The 23503-nt window shown below is 41.0% G+C and overlaps 1 protein-coding gene across 1 annotated transcript in view; it reads left to right on the top strand.

The window, feature by feature from the left end:
• Window positions 1-21846, top strand: part of kcnb2b (potassium voltage-gated channel subfamily B member 2b) — a 92835-nt gene extending 70989 nt beyond the window's left edge. The window contains exon 3 of the mRNA XM_005722571.2: window positions 16013-21846. Within this exon, the coding sequence (XP_005722628.1) occupies window positions 16013-17995 (1983 nt within the window). The 3' untranslated portion in view covers window positions 17996-21846. The remainder of the gene's footprint in view (window positions 1-16012) is intronic.
• Window positions 21847-23503: the final 1657 nt, after the last annotated feature.

Genomic DNA, 23503 nt, shown 5'->3' with positions numbered 1-23503 from the left:
TGCCTAACTTTGTCTTGTCTCCTTTCTCTTAAAGACAAACAGTACTGTGGAGCCAATTTTATTAATTAAGGAAATAAATTCATGATCTTTCAGCGTGTGCACAATTTTAATAGGATTATATACAAGTCAAGGTTTAATTGTTTATTCGCTCTTTACAGGATTTTGGTATGCGCACAGTATAACATTTATCCTTCCTCTTTGTCACTCCAGCATCATTATCACCCTCTTACTTGTTTCATTTTGTCTTGCTTGGGTAAATCCTGTATTCTGCTGTGGCTAAATAAGAGCATGCTTGTCACATAAAATTTAGCAAGGGTGCAGTAATAAAGGTTTCCTATTCATCATTACAGATTTATACCCAAAATTACTCTATTTAAGAATTTGTAGGCCTGCATTTGAAAATAGTAAATACGCCTGTCAATTTTATGAAAGGCCAGGGAGTCATTCATGTGTTTGATGAATCTTATTTTCAATCATATGAAATCATATAAATGTGAGAAAGTAGCAACTCTTCAGCTGATGAGGTGCAACCTGCCTGTATTATGGTATAAAGTTTTTGGTTTCTTTTATTATTTTAAACATTTCAGAATTTCAGTATTTTAGCGAGCAGTAACACATCGCTGCTCCGCTTTGCTCAGTTTAAAGATTTTTAAAGTGTTACAGCACTTAAGCCGGTTTGTTATTATGCTGCATGTATTATACTGTGGACGCCGAATTATGTTTGCACTATTAATACTGACAGCACTCTTCTAAACAGGGAGTTCAAAGGTCACCTTCATCCGCAGAGCTTGTGCTTTGCACATTCAGCGTGGCAAATTCTTGCCAGCGTGCTGGTTAAAAATGGCTCTTCCGCTTGAAGTGCAGCATTTCTTCTGACTAAACCGTTTCATGGCCCACATGTAGATTTTTTTATGCGTTTGGATTTGTGCATCTACAAGCCTCCCGGGGGCTGTTAACAATATTATCGTCTTCAAGTTTTTGCCTTTAATTTTTGCCTCTTCCTGCGTCTCCTCGTGTATCTTCAACCCTCTAATTCTCTCGTCTCTCATCGTAATCCCACACACTGGGCTGTAAAAACTGTGCTGTGGTGCACTTAACCTATGTACTGCAAAGGTACCACCAAAATACTCAGGATTCACCATCTGTGTGGTCTTGCAACACCAGAAGTTCCCCTTTTTGTGCCTACTCATCCTCCCACAGGGGCTTGCAGTTTGGGTTTTTGAATCTGCATGAGCATTAACATCATTCTGTCTGTGTATGATTCAGAATAATTGTAATAGGATTTGAAGTCTATCTTTGGTAAGGATCTAAAGAGGCTGTAACCAGTTACCTTTTCCCCCATGTGAGGAATAATAGAAAAACAATCTGGTAGGCATCCAGCTTCTTTTGGCTGTGGGACTATTGTGGAAGCTTATCGTCTTACCGATTTGATAATCCCATACCTGTTCCAATGCAGCTGTGGCGATCAACTGATTTGACTGAACCATAAGCTAGATGGTCACACTGACTCATTTACTTCTGTACAAGCGACCTACACAGAATACACACAAAACTCTACTTCAAAAGTTAAGTCAAGTTCGAAGTTAAGTAAATGGACTGGTTCTTATATAGCACTTTTCTTCCTGCATTATGCAGCACACCTCACCAATCCTTAAGTGCTTTCTGTCTAACATTCATGAGGTTATGTGGGGTTATTATCTTGCCCAAGGATATTTGGCATGCAGACTGGATAAGCCAGGGATCGAACCACCAACCTTACAATTAGTAGATCACACACAAGATTTTACTGTGAACATGTTGACAACTCAAAGCAGTACACTGTCTAAGTATATCCTCACAACTCAGATGGCTGTAAACTTTTATCTGTGCTAATAAATACAACATAAAATGTAATTAATTTATTCTAGCTTGGGACTTTTTGAATAACATCTGTTAAAAATTTGCTCTTTCTCTCTCCTACACTTTCATTGTTTCACTGCTCGCAGTCATCTGTGTGCGCCTGCATTTGTGTGTGTGTGTGTGTGTATGTGTGTGCGCGCGCGAGTGTGTCCTCATTTGGATTAATTAAAGGAAATCTCCCGTGAAGAGCGGGGGCGTCCCAATCTGGCTTTTCTCAAGGACAAGCAACTTATCAATAATACCCAGGCCTCCACCCCAACCTACGCTACCACCCACTCAGATGTACACACACTCATTCTAACGACATGGAAACAGTCACCCAGTGCCGCTCCCAAGCCTGGCGATCATCACTCTCATTTGCTGTGGAACAAAGGCTGGAAAACGTCTGACTGCTATTACAGCTCCCTTATCAGTGCCCCCTGCTTGTCTCAGCCATGAAGCTGAGCTCAATTGCTCAGTCATTCATACCACTTTTTTTTTCAATATCACATTTCTATTGTGGTCTGTTGGCTGTTCTTTTGTTGCTGACAACCACTGACTATGATCCAGTATGAGTCATTACCAAAGCAAACATCATGGGAAACTGCAAGGGAGAGAGCAGCATGTGTTGCTCTTCGTAAAAGGGGTTGCCCCGGCTTAGATAATTGCAGAAATCGCTCTAAGGTGTGTATTTGTGTACTCATATGTGCAGATGTAGGTTTGAGTTATAGACTTTCATTTGCAAAGCAAGACATCAAAGCACAAAATCTCCACTAATATTTCCATTATTTTCTTGTGAAAACAGCTACATTACACACATGAGAACCACAGATCCCATTCACAAGTTTCTATGGTTACAGAGACAAGTGTCAATATGTTATTGACACCATGGTTGCTAAGCTTTTCTATTTCCCCAGAAGCAGACAGCAAAGTCAAGGTGTTATATGGTGACTGGGCCAAACTGAAATTATAGTATAAACCAGAACTTTGGTGAAATGATCAACTAGGGCAGCAAAGCAGCGAAGATAAGTCAATGCAGAAGTTCATATAGTCACATAAGGCTGGCTCTGTCTTTAAATTTGGTGCACGGGAGTTAAGAGTAACAAGTAGATGCCAACTAGCCCAGTGGCTCCATACTAGGTGTCACCTCTGCAGATTCAACCCTTACTGTGATGTTGGTGCCGTCTGGGGCACTTTCTATGAAATCATCTGACAAATATTATCACCTGCTGCATGCTTAATTGTAAAAAAAAAAAAAAAAAGGCGCGCCAGGGTTTTAATGATTAGAATTTTAGTGATATTTATGTGTTACACACGTATCTGTGTCTGTATGCAGTCAACAATCTGTCGGGCAGCGATGGCAAATGCACGGTCACCTCTGGTTTTTAAACAAGACCCTGGTTGCATTAGGGGCAGTTGGCTGGAGGATCTTAGAATCAGAATCAGAATCAGAATGGGGTTTATTGCCAAATGTTGAGCAGGTTTACAACATTAGGAAATTGCTGCGGTGCTTCAGTGCAAACATGGTGTCATAAATAACACTTAAATAGACATGGAAAAAATAAAAGTAGGGATAAGAATTAAAAGTGCTACGTGGAAAGATATGTGCATGAGATATACATGAGATATATACATGAGAGTAAGAGTTAAGAGTGCTACGTAGAAAGATATATACATGAGTGCAGGTGGTGATCAGTGCCAAACATGGAATGATGCAGTGAACACAGCGTAGGGTCATGTGTTAGTGGTGGGAACAGTCATATGGTTATTGTTCATGTGTCCGACAGCAGAGGGGAAGAAACTGTTCTTATGGCGAGAGGTTCTGGTGCGAATGGACGGGAGCCTCCTGCCTGAGGGGAGCAGGTCAAACAGGCTGTGTCCAGGGTGAGAAGGGTCAGCTGAGATCCGAGCTGCACGCCGCAATGTCCTGGAGGTGTACAGGTCCTGCAAAGATGGGAGTCTGCAGCCAATCACCTTCTCAGCAGAGCGCACAACACGCTGCAGTCTCTGTTTGTCCCTGATAGTGGCTCCAGCGTACCACACGGTGATGGAGGAGGTGAGGATGGACTCGATGACTGCGGTGTAGAATTGCATCATCGTCCGTGTTGGCAGGTTGAATTTCTTCAGCTGCCTCAGGAAGTACATCCTCTGCTGGGCTTTCTTGATGACGGAGGTGATGGTGGGCTCCCACTTCAGGTCCTGGGTGATGGTGGTACCCAGGAAGCGGAATGAGTCCACAGAGGTGATGGGGGTGTCAGTCAGGATGATGGGGGGGAGTGGAGCTGTGTGCTTCCTGAAGTCCACAATAATCTCCACTGTCTTCTGGGCATTCAGCACCAGGTTGTTGTGGCTGCACCAGGACACCAGACGTTCAACCTCCCTCCTGTAGGCAGACTCGTCCCCGTCCGAGATGAGTCCAATAACGGTGGTGTCATCTGCAAACTTGATTAGCTTGACAGACTTAGTGCTCTCTTCGGGTTGTACGAATAGAGGAGATCAGTTAAGTAGCTAAGGGCCAGGTTATTTAGAATTTTAAAAGTTCAAGAAATCTTTTGATTTGTTCAGATGCAAACCTAATCCATGTTCTTTTTAGAGGCTTTCTCCTTGCAACCCTTTCAAACAAGCCATACTTGTTTAGTCTTTTTCTAATTCTAATGTCATAAATTTTAACATTTAAGATGCTAACTGAGGCCTGTAGAGTCTGAGATGTAGCTCTTTGGTCTTTTTTTGGTCTTTGGCATTTCAGAGTCTGACCTTGAAGTGAATTTGCTGGGATGGTCACTCCGGGTGCCGTAAAGGTTTTCCACTGATTAATCATCTTTAGAATGATGGACTTAAAACGGTTTTGGAAATATCCATATAACCCTGCAGACTAGCAAACTGCCATAACGTCTGCTTTTGTAGAGGTCCTGATGATCAGTTAATTAAGTGCATCTCATTATGAGCACCTGGCTGCTACTTACCCTCTTAATTTTCTATGGAAGCAGTAATGGTGTACTTAGTTTGTCACATACAGTTTCAGCATTTTGGCTTCAGTTTTGTCAAATATATCATGATTCAGTGTAATATGCCACGTGTTGCTATTGTTCCTCATTTTAACACCTGCTAAGGACCAGATGATTTTTTATTAAGAGCTGATACATAAAACAAGTATTCTGTAATTTCATCAAATTTCAAGCTTTTTTAAAATTAGTTTTTATTGGCTTTAGCGTTTGTTGCTCTTGCTGTCTGTTTACTTTTACTTATTCACTTACTTGGCTGCTCTTGTGCCTGTCTTGTTTCCCCGTGTCAGCCTCACTCATGAATAAATTCATGCAAACATCATCAGGGTGCATCTCATTAGAAAGAAAACCCATGTTGTCAGTTGACTTGTGGTAAACAGAATTTGGTTTATATTTATTGCAGACTCCCAGCAGAAAGACAGAAAAAGACATTCCAAAAAATGAGGCAAAAATATAGGCTGTGTGCTGAGGCTCGCCTCCAGAATTGTTTTTTTGTGTGTGTGTGGTATATAAGTTAAGAATATTTTAGTGCTGAAGACAAATGTGAATGCACTGGCCTGTCTTTGCAGGTGAAGCTGTGAAACAATAAGTCAACAAGGTAGAGTGAAGCAGTGTAGTTTTGCAGTGTCAGCGTATAACTTGAAAGAGACTTTGCAAGAGCAACAACTGCAATTGGCATAAAGTGCAGATCTGAAGCCAGTAGACACATACTAGTCCACATTTTGAAATGATGGTGTTTAGGTGGATGCTGATGTTGAGGGGAATATAAAAGAAGGGGAGTGCCACTTAGGGCTCAGCATTGTGCTTTCTTCTTTCTTCCTCCTTACACTTGATTGGGATTAGCTGGCTCCTCAGTGACCGCTAGACTTTCTGCAGTCCCATGTGAAAGACAGACACAAAGTGTGTGAAGGATGGAGAGGATAGCTATGGATTATCACAACTCGCTCTTTTGGCATTAAAATTAAGCTTGAAACTTTCTAACCCAACTCCAATGAACCTCCTTGCAGCAAAAAAGACAAAGCTGTAAACATTTTCTCCTCCTTAATTCAGCTCATGATGGTGAAAAATCTCTCTCTTATGGGCAGAGTCACTCTTGAGTTGACTAAAACAACAGCAAATGACCAGTGGACTAGTAATCCCAGGTGTCAGGGCTCTTTCCAGTTTGAAATATCCTAAAAATGTCCTTAAAGCACCTCCACTTTAAACAAAAAGTTTCCCCCAAACTGCTAATGTTATCTATATATATATTGTTGGCATTCACCATAGCATTTGTACAGGCTGTCAGAATTTTTTGCTTTGAATTACAATGCGCCAAGTAACCTCTCCTTACCCTGAGATCTGTCTCTGTCAACCTGCTGCTCAAAGGGCTTCTGCAGAGCGCTCAGAATGGTAAAGAGGCTCAGCATCACAGAAAAAACTATGTTTAAGTCACAAAGCTGCTTTCTACTCGACTTGCGTTAGTAGTGCTCGGAGATATCTCCATGGTTACACAGTTTGACTCAGACAGCAGGGTGACGCGTAGTCATTGAGGATAACAGACAGAGGTACGAGAGGGAGAAGGAGGAGGGGGAGAGAAAGGGAGGGATTTTCTTTTTAACCCTCTCAGGCTCAAATTAAACTTTTTGTTGCTAATGCACAACCAAGTCCTGCAGTGGTACTTCTGAGTAAAAAAAACTCATAAAATATGTATGTGTATATATGTATAGTTTTTAACTGTTGCAAATCTGCAACGCCTGCCTTGAGAGGGTTAATAAGAGGGCGTTGTCTCTAAACCATAAGAGCTGGCTCAGTGTGACACTGTGCGTCTTTTTAAGAGAGGTGGCGGCGTTGGCCAGTGTGCATATGTGTGTGGGAAGTGTGTGGAAGAGTGAGTTTTTGCTGCGAGGTTTTCCCAGTCTTATCTGTGAAGGAGAAGCACCCGGGAGAGGTGACAGGAGAGAAAGCACCACACGCGCACACACTTATGCATCTTCTCCACCGCCGCCCCGCCTTTCCCTCGTCCTGCAGCCTCCACACTCAGATGGATGATGTTATCAGGAGACTCGGGGGGAGAGGAAGATGGGAGCTTGTAAGAGATCCTTCCGTGTTGTTATCTGCATATATACAGGCAAGCTCCCCTGCAAGTTATTTGCAGCACTCAGCGCATCATGAATATTAACTGTTACATGGTCCAAGTGTTTGTTTCTGCTTCCTCCCTCTGGTCTATACCTCGAGGAAGTGTTGATTATGGTGCCTTGCCCTATGTGATTAACACACTGATCAGTACACAGGCACAGGGGCTAGCACACTTAGCGGTAATTATACTTAGCCCTGCTGACTGCTCTCTCCAGCCTTGGCTCTGTAACCCCCTGAAGAGACAGAGCTGAGGGAAAGCAGGACACATGGCTGAACATTATTAAAAACGTAAGAAAGTAATCTGTTGTTGTTGTTGTTGTTGTTGTTGTTGTTTTCTTTAAAGAAAGTAAAACCGTCATATGCTCCTACAGATAAGATGAAAATTATGACGTATAAAGTAAATGTGTGTATGTGTGTTGTGGTAGGTACTGGCTTTATCTGTGGACTGCCTTCTGCTCTCTTCTCTCGGGGGGAGGATGTCAGAGGCACAGAGGTTAATAATGCTGTCATGCCATAAGGGCCTAAGGCTTGTTCATCGTAGAAATGCACACACACACAAAATTGCCATAGCAGCAACAAAGTAATGATAACAGGAGACAAAAGGCATAAAAACATGCAGACTTTCAGCTCTGCCTGTCTCGTAGCTCATGGCAAGTTCTTACATGTTTTACGAGTAGTGGAATTAATTTTTTAGGATTTTTCTCCTGATAGAAGTAGTATATTTTGTTTATTACTGCAGGTTTTAAAATTGTGAGGATTTGGCATAATTGCATAAGTTGATTCTGCTATATTTGTAATTTCCACTGTGTAATAGGAAATACAACTTTATGTCAGCCTCACAGTCAGTACAGCCTGCACTTTGCCCGTCTTCTCTCTCTCGCTCTCTCTCTCTCCTTCGCTCTCTGTCTCTTTTTCTTCCTGACATTTGTCTTGTGAAAGTCATGGGCCGTGTTTGGCTGCAAAGTGGCTAAGAGGGCAGCAGTGTTGGACTGATTACAGAGGAAGGACAGAGAGAGCCAGACGAAAAGTCCAAGAAAGATTGGTGTGATTTTGAAGTTTGCCAGAACTGAGAAAGCTGAAAGCGTTGATCTCTCTAAGATATTGACCTGAAACTCAGTTTGTTCTTTACGTTAAAGTCTTTGTGGTGCTTTCTGCATGTCTTTCCTCGCTGCCCTTCCTGGGAGGCCCGGTCTCTGCGGGAAACACTTTTGCAGCCAACTATTAATTTGCCAAACTGCTGAGTCGACGACCAAAATAGCACCACGCTATGGGACATCTTTTTTTAATGGACTCGTGAAGCATTGTTCAAGTGCAATCATATCTCTCCTAAAGACTGTACTGGACGTAGAGATCAGATAACTTAGGTAGATGACTGTGTTACAGGATGGAATATGCGTTAGGGATCTATTTCAGTCAGCAGATAGCGCAAGGATGCTATCAGAGCTTTGAATAAATCCATCTCAGGCCCTAACTGAAGAGTTACAAAGTTTCTCTCAAAGTTGGGAGAGAAACATGACCTAGCTGTCCTAGCTGACTCATGATGTCTCATGATCTTAAGGTGGTGCTACTGTAAGTGTGCAAATGTATTTAGTGGCAGCTCACTCATAAATGTTGAATTTTACCTGAGTGCTGTGCTGCATTGTGACCTAGTGAAGGTACATCGGTCAGCTTTGCTGTAATAGGCTTCCCTGTTTACTTATTAATAAAATATAATGTTTATTAACTCAGTATTAACTTGATAGCATTAGTTGAAAATGACATTTCATTGTCAAAAGCACAAGCTACGTGTTAGCATTCTCAGCTAATTAATTTAGCATCTACAGCAGTAACCTATCAGTACTTTACAATGATGCCAACAGTAAATAATTTTCTAACCATAGAAATTTCGATCATTGAAAACATCTTGATTTTTTAGCAGAGTCAGAGAAAGTCTGTTATATCCGCAGTGTGGAAAAATCATCTTTTGGCCTAAAGTTGAAAGTAGGCTGCACTTACCATTAGCCAAATGCTATGCTCTCTCCTCTGGGGACAGCAATCCACAAATCATCCATCCCATCAGAACTGTATGCTGCCAAGCTAATCAAATTGAGCATAACATTAGTTCAGGCACCCCTCGAAGTCAGGCTCATCTGCAATCCCAGTAGAGCAGCTGAAACCACATAAGCTGATGGCTCAGATACCCGTCTACAAGTCTAATTGGCTGTCTCATATAGGACAAACTTTTTATGCTGCTTCAGCTCTCCTATACTTGCAGCACAAGTGCAAGCTGCTCTGCAACCCACCTTCACTTTTTACATTGTATTTGGTTTAGTTAATGTCACTGAGGTCATGGAAGGACAAGAAGGTCCCAGAAGAGAGCCATGCTGGCGAATATAAATTACAGCAGACTGAAATGCAGTGAAATACAGTGATCATGACTGAATTTGTCTTATCATTGTTGGTATGCTTTTGAGATAGTTTGGCATTGCAAAGCAGTGATTCAAACTCGTGTCAGTTGGAGATTTTGCACACCTGAGTTACATGCAGGCCTATTTTCTGCTCTGTTTATGCACTGCATTAGGGTTCAGAGATAATAAAACAGCCACGCTCATATTGGAAAATTTATGGCGGCCTACTTTTTTGCTCGTGAATCATTAAAGAAGTGATTTATAAAAGAATTGGACCTATAAGCAGAATCAATAATGGCACTGGTTTCAGTGAAAGCTTATCAATATCCATCCCTCTGCATATCCATGCCTCCGGAGTGCAACACGGCAACAAGATGACTCTGGTGCACTTCTCTCTTATTGCTGTTGTTTAATTGAATTAGTAAAAGTCTTAATGAGCTTCGCCTAATGTGTCGTTTGAACAAACACCAAAGGAGGAATTGTCAGCACATTGTGTCAGCTAATGCGTGAATTTCTATGTATGATCTTTCAAACTGCTAATCATGGGCATGTCACTCAGTCCAAATTGCCTCTAAGCTGTAATCGAGCACCACATGCTGACACACCATAACTGTGTTGCCTTTTCTGTGCAGGCATGTTTGTGCGCCTATTGGATGAATGTACTCTATAAATATTTCATACTAGCCCACTTCCCTCCCTGCTTCATCAAAAAAGGGAAAAAAGAAAGAAACACACAAACAAATATCCCTCTGGTATAAATAAAGCCTGGACAGAAGTGAAAGGGCTTTGAGGGGGAGTGTGAAAAGCTTGCGCAGAAGAGTGTGTTTTACAAGACGAAAGCAGGAAACAGTGAAGTTTAGCAAAGAGATCAGACACTGCAGCCAGGGGGTTTTAGTGGGTCTTTCAATATTTTTTCACCTGTCATATTTTGCCTAAAAGTTAACTTAAAAAGTTGGGTAACAAAACGTGCAGATGGCCTACAAGCAGATGAGTCCTGGTTATTGATTAAGGTTTCTTCTCATACACTGTCAGGCCCACTTGAGCATTATTTGTGCTGCTGAATGAACCCAGCACAGTTTCAACATAAACACTGGCTGGAACCTTCTGGTTTCTTCGTGCTGCATGCCTCCAGCAAGGATAATATGAAGGTGACAGCGAGTTCTGCATCCCCTGTTGATGTTGCCGTGCTTTGCAAAATAATCAACAAGATAAAATGTTTACATGCAGAGATCGTCTCTCACACTGATTGTAAGACACCTCACTGAGATTGACCCTGAAGACGTGACTTAAATCACAACGTGACTTCTGGCGAAAGCTCCCGAGCACAGTTGGGGCACATAATATATTCTAGCTGACTGATAACAAATTAAATTGTAAGTGACACAGAGCGGTGATACTGCATTATGCTTAGACACATTGGTCATATCCACTGCAATTATTGACTGCACTTTGAGCTGTCAAAAGTTTATGAATAGCTCAGTAGATTTCAGAAAATAATCAGTATTCATTATCACGCATCCAACTCTGGAGTCTCTAAAAACTGTAGACCAGACGGACACTGAACTGGTTTGTTTTTCTCATTTTGTTGCAAATTGTAAAAAAAGCAGTTTTGGACACATGAAGTATTGTACCAGTTTCAAGAAATTCATTTGGATCAGATTCATCGTTTTATTTTTTGTCCCCAGTGCTTTATGAACTTGGTAATTTTTTCTGCAGACTAATGGCTTTAGAATTGAGGCTGAAATCGTAATGGCTGGGCAGTTCTCCAAACCTCTCTGAACCTCGGAGGATCTACGGAACAAAACATTTGATGGCCAACAAATATCACCATCTCTTTCTGTTTCTCTCTTGCTCTCCCTTTCTTGGTGAATGCCTTGGAAACTGGCCATAGTAAAGGCACTCAACCAGACAGAATGGTGTAGGAAGGGTGGGGACCCCCCCTGCTTTGCTGCTGATTTATATTTGGTCTCTCTACGGGTGTGTGTATTTAAGTAATATTCCAGCTATGTGTCTTATCATGTTTGTTCACTGCTTCCATTAATTGTTGTCAATTGCTAATTAGCAGAATTTATGCACAAAGGGGATTATACCTACATCCTGCATGTGCATCTAATAATGAGAATAATAGCGCAGTGGGCACGTGTAAACTTAATAAAGTAATTCATTACGTTAGCAAAGTAGACTTTGCACAAAGCCAAGTTGTCATGTGTCATCCAACATCTTATGGGGTCATAACACTCGAAGAGATACAGACCAAGAAGATTAAATACCACACAACTCCTGAAATCAATCCACATTACCATAGCCATAATCATCTGGATTGATTCTGCAGCAAAAAATTATCATACCTGAGGAAAGGCTCAATTTGTCAAGCGCAAATTGATGAACCAAGTGGGGGAGGTTTGGCCAGTGGGGACTTGTGGGGTGGATCTTAGTCCATAAGAGCTTCGGGCAGGGTTATCAATAGGTTCTTGCTGGACTTGGCTCAGTGTCCATAATTTGATGTGTACACAATCAATAGCCTCCACCTAGCTGGCAGGTGGGCCACTGGTGTGGTGCAGAATATTTTTCATCCTCACAAGAGCTTTCCCCTCTCAAAGTCAGGCACAATGCGAATGCAGGCAGAGGAGGTGACGCAATAAAAGGGACGTAGTTGTGCAATCACGAGCTGCCACTGATGACAGGACACTTATAGAAGAGTTAGTGCCTCTATTGACGACCTCTTGAGGAGGATGTAGAAAGGCGATTCTTGCAATTTCAGGAGAAGTGGTTGAGATGACAGATGGCTGAAGATAAAGCTCAAGAGAGGCACAGAAAAGCGACTCAAGAGGGCTCTTAATGCCATGACTCCTGCATGTTTTCTCCTCTGGATCAACTTCACTCCCCATTCTCTGTCCACCCAGGATATCTTCAATTACTTTTAAGGATCTGCGGAATTAAATCATGAGGAGAGTGTGTTTGCTACGGCTAAAGAGCATTTGCTGATTTTAGGTTTTTTTGGTGACAGTACCTGTTCCAAATGTAACCTCTTGACATCGTCATCTGATTGTTGGGTTTTTCTCTGTGTTGTTGTCGGGTCTTTACCTTACAAAATAAAGTGCCTTCATGTGACTGTTGTGATTTGACACTTTATAAAAACTATTGCACTGAATTGATCTGAACCACCTTCTGCTCAGTTGTTATGCATTCTCTGCTACATGTGGAGCCAACAGTGCTACAGTTGGAGCTGCTTTGTTGTGAAAAACCACATGACGGCTTCATGTTTCATTTATCCCAAACATCTTTTTATGTATTAACTTTTCATATAAGGAAATAGTTTATCTCCAAATACCAGGAAAACTGTGATAGTCCTACCATGTATCGGTTGAGCTCCAAAAGTAAGACATGACACTCAGAACTTTATTTTGTTAGTCGTCTCCCTCATTGTAAATCTCAAAGTGAACCAGCTTCCCAGTGCAGTCGTGCTAAGCTGTCTGTTTTTTTTTTTTCCGTGGGTGATCTGCTAAAAATGCTTAAATGTATGAAAGCAAGACAGCTACCAAGAGCAATGCACATTAGGTGATCCAAGATGAGCACACCTCATGGGCGTGAGCTCATCACATAACATACTAACCAAAATAATGCAATGTAAAAATGCAGGTATTATTCAAATGTTTCTTTCTGGGAGCAACATGACAACTCAGATCAAAGGGAGAGAGCTCAAGGAAAATCGATGTTGTGACATCAGGCCAAACTCCTCTCCTGTGAAGTGATTGACTCTATGAGGTTTTAAAGAATAGGCAAATCTTCTCTGCATACATCTGAAAGTCCATGTGATGCACATTACAACAAAAGTCTGCCGTACAGACCCACTCGTGTGTACGATTTGGCCTGATTGTGCTCTTATTATTCAGAGCACAATGGAGAGGGAGTACAGCAGCCCGATTGGTCACAGGCAGCTAAAGTATGTCAAACACCAGCTAATCATCTCCATGCATTGACCGCCCGTCTAAGCCAATCAGGAGCAGCAAATATATTTTGATAGATGAGTATAAAATTAATGTATATAATAAAGTTATAATTACCAGTAGTTTGATATTTAACTTTCTTAATTGCTTTTAAATGAAATTGCTTCATTTTAACACAACAAGCATTCACCGTTTTGCCAAGGTTCGTGCAGGCACATCGGTCAGTGGTGGAATTGACAGATAGTTTAATCTCAGTTATCTAACAGTTCAGAGAGAAGCTCCACAGATTAGAAAGTGGCCGCATCTGTGAAAAATCTTCTTTCACTTCCTGTGTCTGTTAGCCTTCGTCCTCACAGTCACATCTAGGTTACTGTGCTTTCTTTTTTTTATTTTGTTCTTTGTTTTTTAATCCACCACTCACGACATTTGATGCTATACTTAATGCAACCGCGGATGCAAATCATGAGAAAAGAGGAGTCCAAGTAATTGATCTTCTTAACTACTCCCACTCAATAACAGTAGGTTAATGCAAGCCACCTCAGCGCTTCTTATCCCCGAGCTTACACGGCATTTACCGAACACAGGTTGCTTGGGTGTGTGAAAGTGAGACAGCGGGGCTATGGGTCAATGAAAACATTAATCAGTTTGTCTCTGTCTGTGTGTTTGTGTCCGTGCCCGCATGTCCATTCTTTCAGCTGTTCATAGTGTAGCTTTTGAAGTATGGAACAGCAGAAGATTAACTGTGTCCTCTGAGGCAGTTAATGTAAAATCTAAATAAAGAATCGACCTCTGAAGAATGACTTACCTCTTGCCTGCATGTCAGTAAATCTTATTTACATATACTCCGCTCCATACTGTAACACATCAGAAAATCATCTGTGTAAGACACAGTATACCCCCAAAATTATTATCTCGTGCTCTTATCTGCTCTTCTACCTTGTTGCTGTTCAGAAACAAGAGTACAAGCAAAGGTCTTCCGATCAAATTGTTTGGCAGCAGGGCGTGAGCCTGAAATGCGCTTGCCAAAAAGTTGAGGGGTATGGAAGCAATCTGCGTCCTTACTATGACTCCGCAGCTCAGTGCCAAGCTTGCCCTGAGTTGCCTCACTTAGCTGCTAATAGGTTTAACCTAATCAGTACCAGCATTCATTTAGCGATAACACTTCTGCTGCTGAGCCAGGACACCACCTTCTTTATTCTGCTCTATGATTCCATTTTTCCTCTGCATTAGTAGAAGAGATCCTGCTTTATTTAAAAACAGCAACAACAAAAAAAAAATGCATTTATATATGTTTGCTTCAGGAAATGCCACTAGCCTTCTGACCACTTTTTCCAGCTTGTCATTGTTAGCCACAGGCTAATGGATGGACTACAGAAGTGGTTGACCCCTAACCACTGCAAGAAAGAAAAAAAAAGTATTGCCAATATGTAATATTTGCTAAATTAATGAAGTCTCTGCGGAGATACTGTGAGCGTCTCCAGACTATACATTGTAAATTTATGTAAGATCATCAATGTGTTCTGCAACTTAATGTGATTTGTGATTAGTATTCAGCGTGCCTTGTTTTCCTATTTGACTGAGTCGCTTCAATCTCTCTTCATTACATTTTAATAGGCTTTATATTGCTCGAGTCACAGAGGGCTTTGCACAAAAGAATGCTAATTTTTCACGTCCTGGATTTCAGTCGATGTTGTGATGCAGGGTTGCACCGAGTGTAGTGCAGAGATGCTTCACCTGTGTGGGAAGAGACGCTCAGCTGAGCAGAGTTGAACTGGAGAGGAATAAAAAGAGGACATCAGCTAACCCCAGCAGCATTATAAAGAGTTTTATGTGTAGTTGCAGCGCAAGAGGGAAGATATTCAGCTCATCACGTAACATAATGTCTTCGCCATATATAGATGACACACTTGTTTTATAAATATTCAATCATAGTCAGTGCATCTAAGGCCAGATTTAATCAATCAGTTTCTATAAATCCTCATCGAGATAAAGAGCTGCAGCTAAAACTCAGCTTTATGCTGTGCTGACCTCATGGCATTATACAAGATTATTATTATACCCATCCCCTCACTGTTCAATTGAGCATACGGGAAACAACATTTTCATTGTATGTTTCATAAGAAGAAACAATATTTGTAAAGCTTTGTGCATTTTTTAAAGTGAAAGTAATGAATGAAAGGGGAAGTTTTAGACATTTGCCAACAGATGGCGCCAAAATCCTTTTATTCTTTCATGTGGTGTAGATGGGACTACACACACACACACACACACACACATACACTCACGTGCGCGCTCACAGTTATTGTCTAAACAGATTTCTGCCCTACTTACTACCCTTATTTAAATGACTTCTCAGTCAGTGAGCTCCGCAATGCTTCATTCATTTAATCACTCATTGGTTCCTTGTGTCATTTTCCATTATCTTGCTGACCTATCCTTATGTAATACTCTAGCATATTCTATATTCTTTATATGGATAATGGAGCTCTGATATTCATGAGCACGCCCACAGTGCCTTTGAACCAAAGACAGACCCTCCATTAGATTCATATCATATACTGGAGACCTTTATTTATACATCTTTTTAAAATCCTTAATGCAAATCAGGCAGCCCTGATTATTCAGAGTGTGTCCTCTACCAGTGTTAAACTAATACTTTCTTCATTTCTGTCTCTCTTTTCAGATTCTAGCCATCATATCAATACTGTTTATCGTCCTCTCCACCATCGCACTTTCCCTCAACACTTTACCAGAGCTCCAGCACAAAGATGAGTTTGGTCATTTCAATGATAACCCCAACCTGGCCCATGTGGAGGCCGTGTGTATTGCCTGGTTCACCATGGAGTACCTCCTTCGCTTCCTGTCTTCTCCGAATAAGTGGAAATTCTTCAAAGGCCCACTTAATGTTATTGACTTGCTGGCCATTTTGCCCTACTATGTCACCATATTCCTAACAGAGTCGAATAGGAGTGTGCTGCAGTTCCAAAATGTGCGTCGTGTGGTGCAGATATTCAGAATCATGAGAATACTGAGGATCCTGAAGTTGGCCAGGCACTCCACGGGGCTCCAGTCTTTAGGATTTACTTTGAGAAGGAGCTACAATGAACTGGGGCTACTTATCTTATTTCTTGCCATGGGCATCATGATATTTTCCAGCTTGGTCTTCTTTGCTGAAAAAGATGAAGATGCCACCAAATTCACCAGTATTCCTGCCTCATTCTGGTGGGCCACCATTACAATGACTACAGTGGGCTACGGTGACATTTACCCACAGACGTTGCTTGGAAAGATTGTAGGTGGACTGTGTTGCATTGCAGGTGTGCTTGTCATTGCCCTACCAATCCCCATCATTGTAAACAACTTCTCTGAGTTCTACAAAGAGCAGAAGAGGCAGGAGAAAGCCATCAAGAGAAGGGAGGCTCTGGAGAGAGCCAGAAGGAATGGTAGCATTGTGTCAATGAACCTAAAAGATGCCTTTGCTCGTAGTATGGAACTGATAGATGTAGCGGTAGATAAAGGAGAAAACAAGACGCCTCTTGAGAACCATCTGTCGCCTAGCCGCTGGGGCAGCCATACCAGGCATGCCTCTTCTGAAATCCATCTGAAATCACCTGACAAAAGAAACCCAGAGTTTCTACCCGAAAGTTCTCCCCATCACATAACCATCACCACAACTGGAAGTCCACAGCGGACAAGCAGGACCCCACAGCACCTTAGTGCTCAAACACTGGAGGAGATGTACAGTCAAATAACCAAGTCACAGTCCTTCAGCAATCTCAACACTACAAGCTCCATGAGCACTCTGAGCACAACTATGACTGCCCCGGCATCACCGAAGAAATCCCAGAGCCCTGAATTTGCATTAAAAGAGGAGGTGGGGATGGAGATGAAGGAAGTCCAGCCCTCCTTGCCAGAAAACTTTGGAAGCTGTTCAGCTGGCATCGAAAAACAGAGCTCAAACTCAGGCGAGGAGGATGCTAGATCATGTCATATCAGACACCCCAGGGCCCCGCCACCTCTGAATCTTAGCTTACTGAGGCCCAGTGATGACCAGAGGTTTCTTAAAGATGGTCTCTATGAGTCTGTCAACCCAAGTGATGGATCAGAGCTCTACATAGACGAAGGGGAAAGCTTTAACAGTGCTGTGGAGAATATCCAGGGCTCTCCAAGACGGATTAATCCTCTAAAAATAAAAGGGTTGAAGGTCAATTACACAAAGACCTCTGCTGAAGGCCCTCTGACACCACCCAGTACTACTTCTCCTGGAGACATCAGCTCCAGCATCCTGGAAGATGAGTCTCCAGTGGGAGAGACATCACCACTCATCCCTAGTTCAGAGGGGCTTCTTCCAGTCACAATGGAAGACGTCTGCCCTCTGGCCCCTAAGAGGCTGGTGGTGGACACCCCACCAGGGGATGAAGATTCACAATCCACAGAGAATCATGAGGAGAAGCACCTGATGGAGGTGGCGGGAGCAGCGGTTGCACCATTGTCACCCAAGACAGCAGCACAAAATAGCACCCAAGGTGTGGTTGGGGCAGGCGAGGAGGTTAAGCCTGACAGCAACCAAAGTGGACACAAAGTAGAGAACCACATGTTTACATCCGATATCCACCTGATACCCGGGGATGGCAGCCTCTCTCCAACATGTGAAACCAGCATGTGAATGTAAGGGACATTTGAGGGACAACAGACCTAGTACAACCTCAGCCTGAAGTTTGGGAGAGCAGGGAGGAAAGTCAAGGGTGCAGCAGTGGCGAAAGATCTTTTTGCATGGCATGACAAGTCTCTTATACTTGTGTTGTTGTTGAATTGCAGAAAAAGAAACTGCAGTGCTTTGTGCAGATCCTGGAAAAACAGTGGGCTCAAAGAGGACACTTTTGAGAAACAGAGAATTCATCAAATCACGTACACGCAGGTCCTCCGGATGTACATAACGTCTCCTTTTCTAGCAAAAGAAGGAAATGCACAGAGGAACTGTAAAAGCATGCTTTTTTTTTTAAAAATCAAAGGACAGATATTTTACGGTGCTTAGTTTGCTGAAAGCGCTCCACTGTAAATACTAGGACATCTAAGGCAATGACAATGCACAAGATGGCAAGGGAAGACAGTCACTGAGGGTACTAATATTTGTAATGTGAAAAAGAAGGGGTAGGGGTTTGGATAGACAGCCCTCAGATTGGGTGTTGCATCGTAGCGACCTATAAAAAAAAAGAAACATATCATTACCTTTTGTGGCAATGCAAAGTGTTCTCATGATGGCCCTGTTTCTTTGTTTTGTTTCGTTTTTGTTTTGTTTGGTTGTTTTTTTTTCTCGTGAATAACAGATGAAACTGTAACGTTGAGATTAATATATTTGTTTTTCATAGAAGCTGTTGAACTTTCAGTTTGAGCATCTTTGAATTCATGAATGTGGGAAAGAAAGATAAAAACACCTTGAATTCTCTCTAAAAAAAAAAAAAAAAAACCACCGAAAAAAACCACCTGTAGTTGCCAAGTATTTATCAAACCAGTAAGAAGATGAACTATCAGACACTAAAGCTACTGACAATATTTATCACGAGATTTAAGATGCTCCTCGTTCAGCCTTTTGATTCCATCCAAATCAGAGGAAATTATCTTATTTACTCTCTAACATCAATTATATAAATAAATATATCTATCTATCTAAAAGTAGTTTTAAGAATGAAACGTGATAAGTAGGGCTAGATTGGTTGTAGGAAAAGTCTACAATATGTAGGTGAGACTCCATTTAAAAAAACAAAAAAAAAAGAGGTAAGACTTATTATTCACCAAGGTAGATTTGGTCATTAACACAGATATATGCGTTACGCTATCATTATCTATTTTGGCTTTTTAAAAGGGGTAGATTACAACAACAAAAAATGACAGTATTCCTTCTGATATCAATGGACCAAATCAAGCACACTGGCAAGCTTTCTTCTATCTCGAATGCATTATAACATATATGGTAATAACATGTATTTTGACAGTAGGTATGCTTTTGGAGTTTTTTTTTTCATTATAGTTTGTTTACCTGCATTGTGTTCATTGGCCCATCCTCAGCAGCCTCATGTCAATGTTGACCTTTGTTCCATACTACTGCAACTTTACCCAATCCTGCTGATAAGTTTAAGGCATTTTTTTGTATATCTGTGGTGTCTCGGACTGTAATTTATCGTGTTTTATTGTGAACAATTTTCAGTCAAACTTAAACCCAAAGGATTTTTTTTTCTCTCGTCGTCTCTCTTGCTTTTGTTTTACACTGACTGAAAATATGTCTGTTCTACGTTGCCTTTGATTCCAATTTATTGCTGGAATATTTGTTTATTTCTTTCGGCGTGACACATGTCGGCGTAGACTAGCGAGGAGTTTGTGAAAGCCACACAAACCGGAATGGCAGTGATAGGAAGGAACGTGGGTGAACTATTTTGTTGTTTTCTTTCTTGTTATCATTCTTTTTCGCTGATCATATTTTGGTTGTTTGTTTGTTTTACTGAAAGGTGTGGAATGTGCAATATCGCATACTGCAATCTATGCAGGCCAAGAATTGTGGCACTTTATTTTATGTCTATGGGAATTTGTAAGTGTACAGGCAAAATTTACTTGTATTTTTCAGATGTTATATCTTTAATATGAGGCAAAAAGAGTATTACGACTACTAGGATCTCACAAACAATGCAAATGAGAATCTGACTTTTACTTTTTCGTATTGCGTGACTGGCAAAATGCTGTTGAGCACCTTAAAGCCAGGTATTAATGGACCTCAAATTTGATTATCTGTCGGAATAAGAATCCAAATTGACCACCAGGGCCTTTTATACTCCTGTTAGATTTACATAAAAAAAATCTAGCAAATGTGTGGAAGATATTAACATTATCTAATTTTAATGGCCACAAACAAACAATTTTCTGTTTTTTGTGAATTATCGTGGAGAATGAGTCTATTTTTTCTAAACCAAAATGGAGCACGACCACAATTTCCTGCCATATGGTGGTTGAAATGATGCGTGCCTTTTCATAACACGGCTGTTTATGAGAAGGTAGCGAGTCATTTTGCTTTGTTCATATAGCACTGTACAGAAAAAAAAATTCTAATTTTATAGGAAAAATCAGGTCTTTATGTAATAGAAACAAGTAATGATATTGAGTTCTCAGGTTTTCTATAACTCTCTGATGTTCTGATTGGATAGATTATCTGTTTTGTTTTGTTTTTCTTGAACAGCTAATGTCAGCTAGCTGCTTCTGTACTTTTTGAGAAGTGTTGTTGTCAAAATCCACTTCGATGTCTTGGCTTCCAAAACAGGGAGCTGCAATATTTCTCCCTTCTTCTGAGTAATGTGTGTACCACATTCAGTATCCACTCCCATCAGTCTTCGGAGAGGCAGGAAGAAGTACAAACAAAGGGATGGGCATCTGACCATTAAGGGAGGCAAAGAGGGAGTGCAGCTACAGCCAGGAAGAGATCCCTGCTGTCTCTGAGCTGATCCATCTGATTATTTCCCATGCTGACACCAGTGAGTGCTCCGGGCCCTCCGGCTTCAGAAGCTCTAACCCCATGGCATGCCCTCAGGAATAGCTACGAGTGGGTAAAAACAAGGCGAGGACAAGAAAAGAAATGGTTCTCCCAAATGGTTACATTGTGTCAGTTGTGGTCCATATTTTCTTTCTTTTGTCTGTGTACATACGATTTGCCCAAAGTAGCATATTCTGACTCAGTGTTCAGAGATTCATGTGAGACCTCATGGAGTTACCTTTGTGATATTACCGATCCCTCATCAGAAACTCAGATTCTTTGGTATTCTCTGAAGTAAAATGCGGAGTCAGCGGTGGTCTTCGTTTGAATTTTCATCTCTTTTTTTTTTCTTTATAATAAAGGGAGGTTAGATCGTAACCTTCTTGTTTGTAAGCTTGTACTTTTTTTCTGTACTCCAATTAATCCTTCATCCCTTGTTTGTAGTAATCATGTCTCTGTGTTCGCCTCGAGTAATCTTTCATTTTGACAGGTAGGGTAGAGAAACAAGGGATTTGGATTGATCAGCTGTATCCCCTCCGGATAAAGTTTGTGTGGATACTGCAGCTAATTCTGTGAACTGACAGCAAAGAGGACTGTGCTCTGTCTTACTGTCTCATGATGGCGTATTCATCTGTGATGCTGTACAGAGTGGAAACGTCGTGTCTTTACCCTCTCTGAGAGAATGGGTATTGTCCGTGTCACTCATACCTGCTTACCTTGCTCCTTAAAATGCAAACAGCATCATTGTTTGTCCTTGTATCTCTGTATATTCTGCCTCCTCCATTGTTTTTTCTGTTCAGCTTTGAGAAAGCATTATCATCAAGACACATCCTGACCTACAGACTGTTTCTGTACAAAGCAACATCTTTGTATGCATGTAGTAGTCTGAACAATTATGTGACCACAGAACACTTTGTTATGGTATGTATGTCAACATTTGTGTAGAGCATTGTTCCTCATTACGTCTATTAGCATATGCAGAATAACAAATAAATGTATAACTCCTGCGTTTGTGTGTTTGGTGTTCCCTGCTCTGCATGTGAGATGATGATTGTAGGCCAGGAAAGTAAAAAAGAGGGGGAAAAAAGTTTGAATCAGGACACCAATTAAAATAATATGTTGCATTTGCTGCAAGAAAGCAAAGTTGTTTTCCATATATAGAAGTGTGGACAACTCAGCAGTTTGGCTGGTTGACAAATGATTTATTACAGAACGGAAATGCGTTTCGTTCGATGCAATTAATGTAAGTGTGCATTTCCAGGCATGTTCCAATGCAACTAAACAACATTTACAGTGTGTTTAGAGGGAAATGCATTCTCTGTCCAATAATAATTTGCAATGTAAAAACCAGTTAAGCCCAAATAAGGCTCGTGGTGTGGTGGCAGAGGCATTCACATAGTTTCTTCGCTTCTAGTGTGGCAACAATTTTACTTAGTTTTATATTTTTTTCTGTCTTTAACTTTATCTTTATGGTCATTTCTGGTTAGTTTAGGAATATAATTATTGGGTTAGGTTAAATAGTTACACTTTAGGTTTCTGTTAGGTTTAGGGGAAAAGGTCATTTCTGATAAAAAAAACAAAACATACTTACAGTGTTAACTGCATGTGAAGGTTCTCATTCAATTCAATTTTATTTATATAGCACCAAATATAGCACCTTAAAGTGCTTTACATTTTAAGGTAAAGACCCTGCAATGATACAGAGAAAATCCTAACAAGCATATGACCCCCTGTGAGCAAGCATTTTGGTGACAGAGGGAAGAGAAAAGTCTCTTTTAACAGGAAGAACCAGGCTTAAGGAGGGGTAGCCATGTACCCCTTGGCTTGTTAGGGGTGAGGGGAGGAAGATAAGTCACTGATTTGCTGGATTACCAGGTGGATAAGTTAAGATAATATAATTACATATTTGGAAAATTCTGAATTTATGACTCATTGCCTAAAATGGGTCAGAAATAAGAAAGAAATAACACAAATGGCAACAAAATATTTATTACAAATGTATTTTTATTTACAAAAAACACACACAAAGACATTTTTGTTGCTACAATCAGTTCTTCCAGACCTGCTTCCAAGTTCCATGAAGGGTCCTAATGAAAGAACTGATACAATCAGAAAAGTAAACAAAGTTAAGGCTGTTATAACTATTATAACTGTTATACTCCGCTGATTTCACCTGATACCCTGCACAACCTGTATGGTTCACAGTGAATGATCCAATAAAAAGAAAATATTCCCAAGTAGTTAACCCCAAAAAAATTGTCAATGCCAGAGGTCAGAGGGAAACGGCTTGATGGGCTGCAGCAGAAGAAGACCACATCAGGTGCCACTCCTGTCAGCTAAGAGGCTACTTCAGCAGGGTAACATGGCAAGTCATAAACCTCAAATCTTAAACATGAGAGTGGGTTTTCTGTACTCAAATGTTCTCCACAATACAAAAGGCAAGTTTTCAAAGTTTGACTGCATAAAAGGTTGAGAATTGCTTTATACCTAAAATTAAATACTACCCTACGAGTCTACAAGTTATATCTGAAACTTAATGCAGTGAACAACTTCTTCAACTTGCAGTTGCCTCAAATTGTTTTGGCACGATCTGAACAAGGTGATATTGATATTTAGTTACTCCTCCTGAACGCCAGAGGGCGCTGCAGTCTGATTAGC

The sequence above is a fragment of the Pundamilia nyererei genome, unplaced genomic scaffold, assembly GCF_000239375.1.
Source record: "Pundamilia nyererei isolate P.nyererei 1_Seehausen unplaced genomic scaffold, PunNye1.0 scaffold00007, whole genome shotgun sequence".
NCBI lineage: Eukaryota > Metazoa > Chordata > Actinopteri > Cichliformes > Cichlidae > Pundamilia > Pundamilia nyererei.
This window is presented reverse-complemented; position numbering and strand designations above follow the sequence as displayed.